At 41.9% G+C, this 13,467-nt stretch overlaps 1 protein-coding gene across 4 annotated transcripts in view; it reads left to right on the top strand.

Annotated features, from left to right (window-relative positions):
* The window catches only part of side (motor axon guidance molcule sidestep), a 68,996-nt gene that overhangs the window by 17,312 nt on the left and 38,217 nt on the right, over positions 1-13,467 (top strand). For all 4 annotated transcript variants that reach the window (XM_065865853.2, XM_065865852.2, XM_036817422.3 and 1 more), the window contains exon 2: positions 3,069-3,747. In XM_065865853.2, the coding sequence (XP_065721925.2) occupies positions 3,483-3,747 (265 nt within the window). In that variant the 5' untranslated portion in view covers positions 3,069-3,482. The remainder of the gene's footprint in view (positions 1-3,068; positions 3,748-13,467) is intronic.

The following is a 13,467-nucleotide window of genomic DNA, read 5'->3' as shown; positions in this document are numbered from 1 at the left end:
ATAAATGTATTATAAATATTATATAGGGCCTCCTTAAAGATCTAAAAGCTTATTTCTTTTCTTTTTTCCATAATTGAATAATATAATTGGAATTCGTTTTGCTAAGTCACTAACTCTCCAGCATTTTCAATAAACAATTTAAATATAAAAACCTAGTAAATTTCTCTCAGTGCACTTACTGACACACACTCACAACGCCAGTGAAATGTTCTTTGAGTGGCGCTAAAAGTATGCCGCATGGTGTAATAACACGCGTCGTCGCCGAGGAGTTGGCGCTTCTTGAGGCGCTTCTGCCACTTCTGCCCCATCTGCCCCATCTGCCGCTCCTGTTGGTCCCGTTAGTCCTGTGACAGTGACAGCGGCGGTACTTACGCTTGTCAGACGCATGCTTATGATATATCACACGGTGGCACACTCTGGCTGGTAAGGAAGGAAAAGGATGGAGCCGGAGCCGGAGTCTTTGAGCCCGCTCCCAGCTGGCCGATAAGATGGGGAGGTTGTCAGTTAAGTTCACACTGCGTCTATCTGTCGCCTGCATGCGCTGACTGACTGACTGCAGCTGAACATATACTTTATTCTATATTATTATATTTTATTTCAAAATTTATGCCATCTGCCAACGCCCGCTTACGCCGAGAGTTGTGCGTCTTTGACTTTATTGAGCACGTGGATTGCACAATTCCCATCTCCAGCCTCCATTCCCATACTCAATCCTTAGAAGGGGGGGTTTCTATTACCATATGGGAGTGTGTTCTTAGGGTTTTTATGCGGCGTTAAATCTTGAGGAAATTTTGTCACATTATGATGAACATTTATGGCAAAGTTGAGCATTTACTCATAAATTTGTGAGCCCTGATGACGGAATACCGGGATCCAGGAATTCAGGCCCAGGATAAATTCGAGTGGGTGAAGCTGAGCTCGTAACGATGATGGAGTGGCTGTGGTAATTTGACAAGGCTAAAATCTGCAGAGACGGCTGATGCCTGATAGGCGGGCTCTTACGGATGGCACTAGCACCTGACCAGCAAAACCAATCAATAGGCAAATAAGCAAATGGACATGCCCATTGCCTGCGGCTGGCAGTTACCAAAATACCAAACTGACAAAATAGCCAGCAGATCAGATCAGACCGGCTTTCGATTGGCCAAAAGTGTGTTATTTTCGACACACAATTCCTTATAAATTGGACAACTAATTCTTTGTCGGTAAATGCCTCCTAACTTGGCCTAACTGGGTCTTAAAGCGTCAGTAGTTGGCAATAGTTACACGATACTTGGCAGCAGCATCGACTGGCATGAACTTTTCCCTCTGGCCAGGGGTAAATCTCTTTCATTTGCCCTCTCGTGTTTCGTGTTCGCATTGGCAAAACTTTTTTAATTAGCAAATCTTCCACTTGGTGTCATTAAAGTTCAGGCCCGAACGTCACAATGTAACTTCGAAGTCGATTCGAGACGGAGTCCTCTTTTCGCCCTGTTAATTAATCAGCAATAAAATAAGCTAACCGAATGACACAGCAGCTGACTCTGTAGGGCTAAAGATATACATTCGTGATATAATACAATATTTATACCCCTTGGAGCAGACAGATGGAGGAACATGCGTTGCTTGTCGGAAATTTACTAATGAGCAAAGTTTGACTGTCAATAGCCTCAGTCCTCAGCCAGGTTAATTTATGGCCAGGTAACAAGAAAAGAGGGCATAAAGAAAACATGAAATATAGATACACTAAGGGAAAACCTCTACCTAAACTCAGCAAAGAAAATATTCTTTTACGCTAAAATATTTTTATAATATTAAGGACTTTATAAAACCAAAGTGCAAATTAACCCAGAATCTCTGGCTTGACCTATTCCAAACCCTAAATGTAAGTATGTTCTTTTTTCTCAGTGTTAAAACCCAAAAAGAAAATAGGGGGTGTTCTGCAAAGGAAGAACAACACACTCACAGCATTTCAAGTTATTATCTTTTAATCAAAAGGCATCATAAAAATTTATGAACTTTTTTCGCGAGAGCTATATATAATTTATGTTCACTCCATGGCGCACACACCAATTTTGCAACTGGTTGTGCGTATGTAGTTGCTCATTAAAAACAGCCTACCACACACACACATATATAAACAGAAAAGGAGCCATGTTGTCGCTTGGTTGCCGATACAAAATGTTGCATAATTAAGTGAGCTCTCTGGGTTTTCTGGGTTAAGGTAAAAAGTCCTGCGACCTGAATCGTCTTCACTCCATTAATGCAACACCATTTGGCTGAGGACCAACTAACCCTGATGCACGAGTGGTTTTCATTGGAATTGTGAAGGGAGGGGGTTGGTAGTATTTTGGCTTATCAATTTCGATGCGTTGTTTAATTGTCGACACTCGTGCTGCTCAAACACGCAATTAAAGGGCGCAGCAGCAACATTTGGCTAGGTGATAAAGCAGCACTCAGCGAGGGCTCGATTTTATGGGCCGACAACCAGGGGTTAAAGAGATGAAAGTTGAGAGTTGCAGGGGCAGTGGTAATGGGGGTGCGAAGGTCATGCCTCAGATGGCAGCGAACACATAAATCCACTGCCTTAATTACGCGTCTCACATTGAAACGCGCCATTAATCACACTTCATCGATGCGATGGCCACATAAAACAGCCAATTTCGAGGAGTGTACTCCCCCCGATTTCTCTGACTCCTTTGTGAGTCAGTCTTTTGGGTCCTGGATACGACTTCCGGATTCCGGACTTCTGAATACACCCTTTTGGCCAGCTCTTTACGATCCCCATTTGCCTGACGCCCAATGTGTAAACATTTTACTAGCGTTTTTCATATTTCTGGCAGCAAGTTGCTAGTACACTAAAAGAAAATGTGTAAAAAGGTTTTGAATTAATAAAAATTATAAAATATTTTGAAGTTTGAAAGGATGTTCGAGGCCTAAAAATGATATCTAGCAATTTAAAATTATATAAATTATTTATAAAAACATTTTAAGTCCATTGCTGCTTAAATTTTTCTTGTGTACCTCCTAGCTAACCCAAAAACAATCAGCACTTACTCATGTCTTCACATTTGCTTTTCTATTCACAGGATTCACCATCAACAATTCTCCGAAAAAAGGAAAGTCCATAAAAAGGAAAATAAACATGTAAAAGCACATTAAGCGATGCTATGGACTTGATCTGAGCTGAGTCACACGGACATGCATTCGTAAATGCCAGCGGAAATGCCCTTTTTATGGGCCAAGAGTACATTGGCGCTTCATTAAAGCCAACGGCGGAAACGGAAATAGCCGAGCGGCCATAACAAGGCGACGCGTGTTCATTGGCGCCAGGTCACGCAACACGGCAAACTGCAGACGACTGCGTATCTGCAACATTCTGGACTCCATACTGCACTTTTTCGTACTCTTGCGTTTCTTTGACACTCTGGTCAAATTGAAGTTTGCCACATAAATGACGAGACGTTCTCGCGTTTGGCACAACGCACCGCAAGCACAACAAAATGACAGCTACAGCCATGCAGCTTTTATTACCAACCAGCGGAACACCAGCAGCAACCACAAAAACAGCAATGCAAACGACATATTGGCAACAGCAAACCGGCAACAGCAATGGCAACATCAACACACATCGAAAATCACGGACGAGATGCCCGGACAATGGGAAAACGATTTGGGCTGTCGGCTTGACGTTGGCCCTGTTGACTTGCCTGCAGCAGCTAAAATCGGTTTTGGCGGACGAGGAATCGCAGGATTTTCAAAAGAACAGTGAGTACAACCGACAACCGACAAACCAGCAACTGTATTACGTGTAATAACAATAACAGCTAACGATTGGCAGGAGTTTCTGGCTGTGGACTGAAAAGAAAGTCGGTCTGAAACTCAGTTATTCGCAGCAATAACGAGCTGGCGTTTTCCCCTCAAATTATTGAAGGGACCTCTTGCTCGTTATGGTCTGCGCTCGTCATTAGGATTTGCCCAGACAATAGAAACTGTTTAAAATGCAGGAATATTTGCTCGGTATTGAAAAGAAAATGGTTTGGAAATACCAAAAGTTACTTGTTGGGCTTAAGATTGGATTTAAAAGGATTGACATTTCAACACGATAGTTCTGGAACTATTATAATACTTTAATTTCTATTTTTAAAGCCGAATTAAATAATTTTGGACATTTATAGAGCCTTAGCAATTTGTTTGGCTTATAGGGAATACATTTTAACGATGGCTCAACACTTTTATAACTCAAACATCTCATACAGATCAAGAAAACCTTGTAATATATGCATAGTTTACCATAAGGAGCCCACTTAACGTTCGAAAAAATCCATCGGCAAGATGTTTTATCCTGAATTTAGCTGACTTTTTTCCCCCTAAGCCCGAATTTCATTTCATGCCCTGGCCAACACCTGTTCGCAATCCCATGAGCTCCCTATGCTGGCCACTTGATTTGATCATCGGGATGTAAATCCCGGGGAAAAGAGCCAAACTGTGCCAAGAGGTCATCGCATTTTCGCTCACGTCTGCACAAAACGTTCATCTTGCCGAGGAATTTGTGCAAACTTGCAAATCATGCGACGACTGCCAAAAATCCTTATCAATGTGCGTTAGATAAAACGTGCAGAAGTTTTTTTTGGCTCCTTCTTTTCGTTCTCCTTGGCTTCTGGCACATTTTTCAAAACGAAGACAAAACTTGCAAGCCATGGTGGGAGAAGCGTCAGCACTTTTGGCCAAACAACTTTATAATTTGCGAGGTCGAGGATGTGTTGGGTCTGTTCTTTTCTGCTCGAGGATGTACGAAGTGATGGAAAACCGTTGGTAGCTTGTGCTTTTTACGAGTAGTTCTCGGTCGTTGGTAACCTTGGGGAAAATCTCATTTCCCCAAAAGTCTGATAACGCCCCTTTCTGCCCGCCGGCCAGTCGACAAAAACAAATCATAATTCGGCATCGACATCAGCATATTTTCCATTTGGGGTCGTCTGCGTGTCGGCTTCCTTTGTTGCCTTTGTCCCCCCGAGAATCTCGATCCCTGGGATATGAAATGGGTTCGCTTTTGGCTGCGCCTTGTCAAAGGCTGTCGAAATTTATGACAGGATTTGCCGAAATCGAGACACATTTTCCAGTATTTTCTATTTCGCTGCCGTTTGTCGTCGAGCCCATCGATGCATGGGATTTAGTAGTAAATTGAATTTCAATACTCGGATTTAGACATCATGGTCGTTTGGCTTTTGTCTGAGCATCTCGGGCATTAAATTTAATTACGTTTGTCGCTTTATTAGCGGCAATCCTCTGGCTCTTTCTGTAACTTTGCATGGCTCTTATCCAGAGCCAACTTTCAAGTGCCTTCTATTGATTCGGCTAAAGGAATTTCGGCATGTATCTGGGGCTTTTCCACTGCCACCGCCGGCTGCACATTGGCCAAAACATACAGACGTGTATCCAGAAACAAACAGTGGTGACGCCTTAAGTGGAAACCAAATGTGCTGCGTATCGTTGGCACATAAACAACTCCCCAGAACATCGCGTGTTTTGGGGAGGGAGTCGAACCGAACCAGCCAGGAGATATGGCTTCCGTTTGTCGCATGAATATTTTCATCATAATCGTCGCTATTTTTATGTTCTTGCTGACGGTACAGCAACAACTGCACGGGGAAAAATAGAATCGAAAATGGGTGTTCTTAAGGCTTTAATTGGTCCTCGTTCGTGACATTCCAAATGGATTTTGAAATGAGGTGTATTTTGGAAACATAAACAATCATCGAATAATTATGGTAAATATTATGTGCCTTGTTTTGATTACCAATAAAAAATATTCATTTAATTTTACAAGAATCTTAGGTAGTTGTTTGTGAGATGGAAGTCTAATGATTATGATTGAACTGATGTGATTTCGGAGATATAAAATATGGTCATATTATATATCATATTTTAGATGTAGGTTTTTAAATTTTCTTTTAGTGTACAGAAATAGAAGCGTTTTGGCATTAGGGGGTTTTATTTTCCTGTTGGTGGTGTGTGCTCTATGCAAATCTCTTGCTGTGCTCCTGCTGTTTTTCCTCTGGCCTTGGCTTTGCTTTGATGGGCAATCAACACGCTCGCAAAAAACATTCATATATATTCATGCATTTACACTGCGAGAAGGAATCAACCACCCCAAGGACAGTGGGCGTGGCGTTTTAGAGATCACAGGCGGCGTCACTAAGCGCACATTCGATTGCAATGAAAACATTTACAAGGGCACTTCTTAACCCACCCATACCCTATACCCCATAACCCATACCATCCATTCTTCACTCGCCTCATCAGCGCATCGTTTGTGTTGTAAATTGATTTTTTGTTAATTTTTATGAACTTCAAAGGAAAAGCAGCAGTAGAAGCAGAAGGGTGCAGCACATGTGCACCAAAAAACCATCCATCCCATCCACAGACCAAAAGAAGCGTGGAAAAATTTCACAAATATATATTTCCATATATATTTTATTTATAAACACGCGCGCGTTCGCAGTGTCAAAACAGCGTCATAAGCGCTACGAGGCGGTCAGAATGGATGCCCCACCATGTGGAGTGGTGCAATGGATGGATGGGGGTGACATGGTGGTGCACATGGGTGTGGAGCCGGAGATGCTGCTGCTGCCAGCAGAAGCGCCACAAGTCAAGTGCAACATCGGCGCTGGCAAATGAAAATTTCGTTGCATTTTGTATCTCTGAAGTTGCGACGCGTCGCAGCAAGATGCAAAGTTCAATTCCACATGTGGAAAATAACACTGGAAATACAACAAAAAAAAAAACAGGGAAAAGGGGGGCGCTCAAAAATACAACAGAGGAAGCACATGTCACACTGCACAGTACGTGTGTGCGGTGGAAATGGATGGGGGTTTGGGGGGTTGTGGGATGAAAATGCTGGAAAAACAGGGGGGTTTGACAGACGGCAGCGACACGAGAGTGGAAAATAAATGGATGCAGCGGGAAAAGCGAAGAGTGCCGGAAAGGAAAAGCGCACCACGATGGATGGAATGCCAGGGAAAAAGAATGTCCAGCCAGGTAAAACACTATAGCGATACAACTAAAGATAGAAACAGACTCTTGCACATAACTCCGAAATGCCTGAAGGGCGAAGAATCTAGGTATTTCGAATATTATTCAAATTTGCAAGCCATGCCTTCCTTTCACTGCCAGGGATGTTTCGAAAAGTGCTCCAATAATGCAGCTAAAATGAAGTAGTGCTTTATGCTAGGGTAAAAAGGTTTTAAAAAAGTAATATATTAAATAGGTTTTTATTACACAATGGTATATATATTGTCAAATAAGTAAGAAAGAATTCATAAAAAAGCTAAAAAGTAATGCAGCGGATCGATATGTTGACATTATATTAAGAACAACTCGCTCTTAAAACTCCCAGTTCCATTGTCTAGCTGAACAAAGGAAGACGAGTGGTCCATAGATAGGAACATGTGTAGTATCTGAATCCGAAGACAATGACAATTCCCGGGCTAGAAACTGCCCACCCTCCCCCATTCTTTTCTGTATGTTTTTCGCACACATTTCACATTTTCTCCGGACTTCGGTCTTAATTTTCTTTTGCACTCGCCTCCCATTTACCCATCATATCTGCCTCTTTCCCCGGACACACAGAGTGTTTCTCATAAATATTATTGCATTTTCGCATCTCCTTCTGTTGTTTATGAACTGCATTTTCCCCACATTTTCCTCGGCCATGTGCCACTCAGTTTTCCATGCCCCCCGAAAAGCTTTCAGACCCAGTTGATTCAGAACAACTCGAGCAACTTGAACTGGCCGCAACAAAAGCGCTGGCAATAGCCACTTCCTGTTTAGCGCGAAATTTCAATTATGAGCAAACACGACCACGCCTCGAACGCCCCCCCGGAAAAGTAGAATAGATAAAGTAATATGCACAAGTTTCCGTTCTCTTTATTAAACAGAAAAAATCACTTTTGGCCCATTTTCATGGGCATCGGGGCGTGCACTCCTGCAGATGTTTCATTTCTGGTCGGGAAAGCGCTTTCCCCACGCACCATCTCTATATATATATATATATACAAACACTATATACGCCCCGATGAGTGTGTGTGTTTGTATTCACAGTTATAAGTTACTGCGCCCGCTGACTACTCAAACGTGACTGGCCAAAGTTTTTCAATAAACTTTAACAAGAAAACATTAAAAAGCCACAACGTTGGCGCATTTCCATTTCCAGTGGCTCAGCGCGAGCAGCCAAGAAGTCAAAGCTTCAACTCCATAAAAGCGGCAAATAGTTGTGTGAAAAGGCAGTTACCCCCAAACCACGCCCATCTTACCATCTTACCATCATACCATCTCCATAGATCCTCTTTGTGCTTTTCCCTCTGAATTTTCCGGAGAAGGCGGCGAGCTCGCATATAAATTTCAAATAAAAAGCAAATCTAAGGAACTTCTTCTCGGCCAGCTTCGGTGTCAGCTGGTGCCGCCCTAGCTGCTCAGCTTTATACTCTTGTTACACTCAGAAAAAGTGTTTTAGATGATGGTTTTGGCTGCTATGGCAGCCAAAAAACGGAATTTTGATGGCAAAAAAAAGGGTTACAATTTTTGTCAAAAATACAAAATTAAGATTTTTGTCAAAAATTCGACATTTTTTTCCGGTTTTTCCATCGTAGTTCAGCCAAATCAAGGCGTAGAGCTAAAATACCGACTGTTTTGAACAGCTTGCTAAATATGCTAACGATCCTCATCACTTTTACGAAAATTTATTTTTTGACAAATTTCCTCAATTTTTGTAGGGGTTAGGTCATTTTTTTTCAAAAAAAGGCAAAAATTAAAAATTTTCAGGTTGAAATGCCAATCGATTGGAAATTAAACAACGAGCTCAACGAGGTATGACATTCCTCATTCTGACTTATATTTTTGCTATGGCAGCCAAAAAACGGAATTTTTATGGCGAAAAAAGGGTTACAATTTTTGTCAAAAATTCAAAATTCAGATTTTTGTCAAAAATTCGACATTTTTTTTCGGTTTTTCCATCGTAGTTCAGCCAAATCAAGGCGTACAGCTAAAAGACCGACTGTTTTGAACAGCTTGCTAAATATGCTAACGATCCTCATCACTTTTAGGAAAATTTATTTTTTGACCAATTTCCTCAATTTTTGTAGGGGTTAGGTCACTTTTTTTCGAAAAATGGCAAAAATTAAAAATTTTCAGGTTGAAATGCCAATCGATTGGAAATTAAACAGCGAGATCAACGAGGTATGACATTCCTCATTCTGACTTATATGTTTGCTATGGCAGCCAAAAAACTGAATTTTTATGGCGAAAAAAGGGTTAAAATTTTTGTCAAAAATTCGAAATTCAGATTTTTGTCAAAAATTTGACTTTTTTTCCGGTTTTTCCATCGTAGTTCAGCCAAATCAAGGCGTACAGCTAAAGGATCGACTGTTTTGAACAGCTTGCTAAATATGCTAACGATCCTCATCACTTTTACGAAAATTTATTTGTTGACCTTTTCTCAATTTTTGTAGGGGTTAGGTCACTTTTTTTCTTAAAGTATAAGAGATCTTTTATGGCTCAGGGGTAGATCGAGTAGGATCTTTGAAATAAGGTTCTCTGAAAAAGGTTCTTACCAACAGGCTAGGAAATGAAATGATATGATATGAAAATGATCGATTTCCCAATGGTTTCCGGATTGTATACGAACTAGAAATGTTAAATATATGTACTAGTCTAGGATATAAGTAACAAAAATTAAGATAAAATATTTTTAAAATTTTTTTGATGATTCATATTTAATTGGCTCCATTTACTGAACCTTTGATATATATTAGATGATGCTAGAATGGATTATACTGTATGTTCTACGTTCATCAAAGTGTTTCCATCCGTATTAGATAAGAAGTATTTGGATATTATTTCCTACTCTCTCTATTAGATCTAGTGTTAAAAATTCGGAACTTAGTACCGACTTAGGGGGATATATTTCTCCCCGTGCAGGGATTCCTCATCATCGTGTTTGGGTCTTGCGATGATGCCACCCGCGAGGCTGCTGATGGCTGCCAGTGCCGCATTACGCGGCAGCGGAATGAAATAAATATCATTTTATGACTTTTTAACTTGTTTCTCTCGCTCGCGCTTCCCTTTTTAGATGCCTTTAACAAGCGCAATAAATGCAACACTAAGGTTGAATGGATGGGGTTGGGGTTGGGGTTCGGTTATAGGGGGATGAAATTGCTGGAGGGGCTCTATAAAGTCGGAACGGGAGCGTAAGATCTGGCACTTGCAGCTGCTGTTGGCCGGCTTTTATGGGCCGCAACTTCCCTTTTGTTCCTGGTATTTTTAGCTTCTCAACGCATTTGCATTTTGCACTTGATTGAGTGCCCGTCGAACTCCTCGTTTTCCCCCAAGGATCCCGCTGGATCCCCCAGTTTCCCCGCCTACTCGACAGATTTTCCGGGCCATGAGTAATGCTTCCGTTAATCAGCACAGCACCACCACCAAAGCACCACTTTCGACCTTGTTTGTTAGCCAGCTCCAGCCGAAAGTCAAAAGGTGCAAATCAGTTAACGTTCGGCATCGCCAGCGTCGTTTGGCCCTTTGCACTTTGTCCTTACTGCTTAACGCTCCACTTCACTCCGAAATTAACCCTTCGGGGGGCATGGGTTCGGTTTCGTTTCGTTAGTCATAAAAAATTCAATTTTATGAGCGCTTTTATTTGTCCACTCCCCACTTTGTCTGCCCAATTCACAGCGGGTGGGTCGGGGGTTGAAAGTCGGGTGCTATAGTTACTCTTAAATGGGCCACTTGCAAAAAAATGGATATATCCCATAAAAATAGTAATAACAATTAAATATTCGGGGTTTTTTCAGCAGTTTTCTTAATCTGGCAATTACCCAAAAAATATGCCTTTTACTTTAAACGTTTATCCATAACGTACAAGTGTGTGACACTTAGTTTTGAGAGCTTTAATTACTACACGTTACTTTTATGGTAAACTGTTTAATTGAAAGGGGTTTTTATTAAAAAACTAAGTGTCTTAATAAAGATTCCACTTGATATACAGGTATTTCGAACTTTTTATGGCATGCATTGTCTCAGTAATTTTGATTGGCAATTCACTTACAGTAGGAATATAAAAAGGGAATAAGCAATTTAACATTATATTTTGTTATTAAAAACATTCATATGTAATAATAATAGTCATAAAACCTATGGTAATATAAAACGAAATACAAATAACAAGAACTTAAGTTATTTCTTTAAAATAGTTAAAAAACTAAGCCATTTTAACGGTTTGCTTAACTCCACAATAAACTCTTTAATCTTAAATTTAGCTCATAAACTGAAAGTGATTTCTCGTCCACCTGCCTCGGTAATCAGGTCTAGTCCCCTGTCTGGGTAATTCCAGCTAATCCCCAACCGATTAATATTGTATTGTGTCTGGTGAATCACGCAATCATCAGGACACGGAGACGGACAAGGACATGGACACCCCCCATCCTTTGGCCTTTCCTGACAATGCATCCTACGGATTGGGAGTTCGAAGTCGACGCTCGAGTGCACACCTCTTACCGGAGGGCAACCCTTGAAGGGCGTGTGAGAATTTGTAATTTTTATCGCCGGCGGGCACGCGTTTCTCGGGGGGATGGGATTGGGAATGGGCCTGGCCTTTGTTAAATGGGATTCCAAGTCAAAGGAGGGGAAACCCCGTGCCCCCCATGTTTATGTTTGGACAACACGCCTTTATGATTTCTGTTTGATTGCCGCCGCCGAGCAGGATGACGATGACCGGGCTACCAGTAAACGCCATTAGTCACACTCTGCGGCTAGGGAAGGGGATCCTCATCCTCAACCTCATCCTCATCGCCATCGTCGTTCTGGCGTTCAAGTGGAAAATTGAATTTATCACTTGAACATGCCAAGCAAACGTTTGCTCGCCCTCGGCCCTTTGGCTTTTTGTTTTGTAGGTACTTCTGGGTGATTTTTCTTTGGCTAATTTTCACTGGAAATTCCATTCCGATTGTGAAATCGTGAAAAGGGCAAATCTATGTGAGACACGTAATCAACTCGTTTGTGAATACTTTACAACGACCCTGAGCTTTTGGGCCACACCCCCAAAAAACCCCCACACCATTTGTCTTTTATTTCTGCAACATTTTCCACTTGGCGGCCTCTCGATTCGAGCACAACCCTTTGACTTGGACATTTTCCGCCTGACGGTTAATTGAAAATTAGTCAAATGGGCGGGGGTGGGGCCGTCAACGGAAGGGGCGTGGCCGGGCTGACTGCAATTTTGGGTAATTTGCATTTTTATTAAATTTTAATTTACCGACAGTTTTGGCTGGCGGCAAGTCGTGTGCCGCGGTGATTAGTCGCTGGATTTGCATAAAACGCTGCCATAAATTGTTGCAAATTGAAAATGGCAGAAATACAGCAGTACAGCAATACAGCTGTGGAAAATCAACAACAACTGCCATAAATTGCATTGGTCGGAGTAAATAAATTAGAACGAATTACAATTGCTGCATTTTAAGCTTGGCATTTTCATTCCCAGTTTGGCCAGTTGCGGTCGGTCGGTCGGGCTTTTATTTATGGCCATCGACCCATAAATCTGAACAGTTTGTCAGCTGTGCGTTTAATTAAAACAAAAATTATCTAAATTATTGTCAGACGACGGAGAGAACTCATTTTATTCCGCTAACCGAAAGGCATAAATATGCTGAGATGCGTACGTAAATTTTAGAGCCTTAGATTTCAGCAAGGGCAAGGCAAAATAAACTCTATCGAAATCGCACTTGTAAATCTAAAAACACACACATATGTATATGTATACACCAGACCCAAAACACAGATACTCACCAGCACACATTCAATCTTGTTGTGGCCCATAAGTATGCAATGCTGTGCATAAAATACAAGTACGCAACTTGTTTGCTGCTCCTTCTACACTTTCCTTTTGCTTTTCCCTGGAAAAAGGGGAAAAGCACTGGGGGGTTTGGCCCCTGCTGGTCGTAAATTTACATATTTTGCATATAAATAAAACGGATTTTGTCGCCAGCGAAGCCAGCGCTGAAATGTCACAGCATAAAATGGCAAAAGAAGCGCCAAATAAATACAAAATAAAATAGCTACAAAATGACCAAAAAAGCGAGCAATAGTTGGGCGAGCAGCCAAAGGCCAGGGTGTCGCGTCTGCCTCAGAGGTGTGCCCCCTGCTTCAGCCCCTGGCCCTGCCCCTGTCCATGCCCCTCCCACAACAACGCCCATGTCCATGTCCTGCCCCCTGATCCTGCTGCCACACTGTTGCCAAGTAAGCAAATTGAGTGCGCCACGTCTGAGTTATGGCAGTCTGCCGAAGCAGATACAAAATAGCACCAGCAGTGATAGCAAAGGCTTCCCAACCTCCTTGGGCTCCATGGCTCCTTGGGCGGGGCCATAAACTAGGGAGCCCACATGGAGAAAAAGTTACGACCAAAATGGTCAGACATTCTGGGGAAAAATGCACCCATGA

This window comes from Drosophila suzukii, chromosome 3, assembly GCF_043229965.1.
Source record: "Drosophila suzukii chromosome 3, CBGP_Dsuzu_IsoJpt1.0, whole genome shotgun sequence".
Taxonomy (NCBI): domain Eukaryota; kingdom Metazoa; phylum Arthropoda; class Insecta; order Diptera; family Drosophilidae; genus Drosophila; species Drosophila suzukii.
This window is presented reverse-complemented; position numbering and strand designations above follow the sequence as displayed.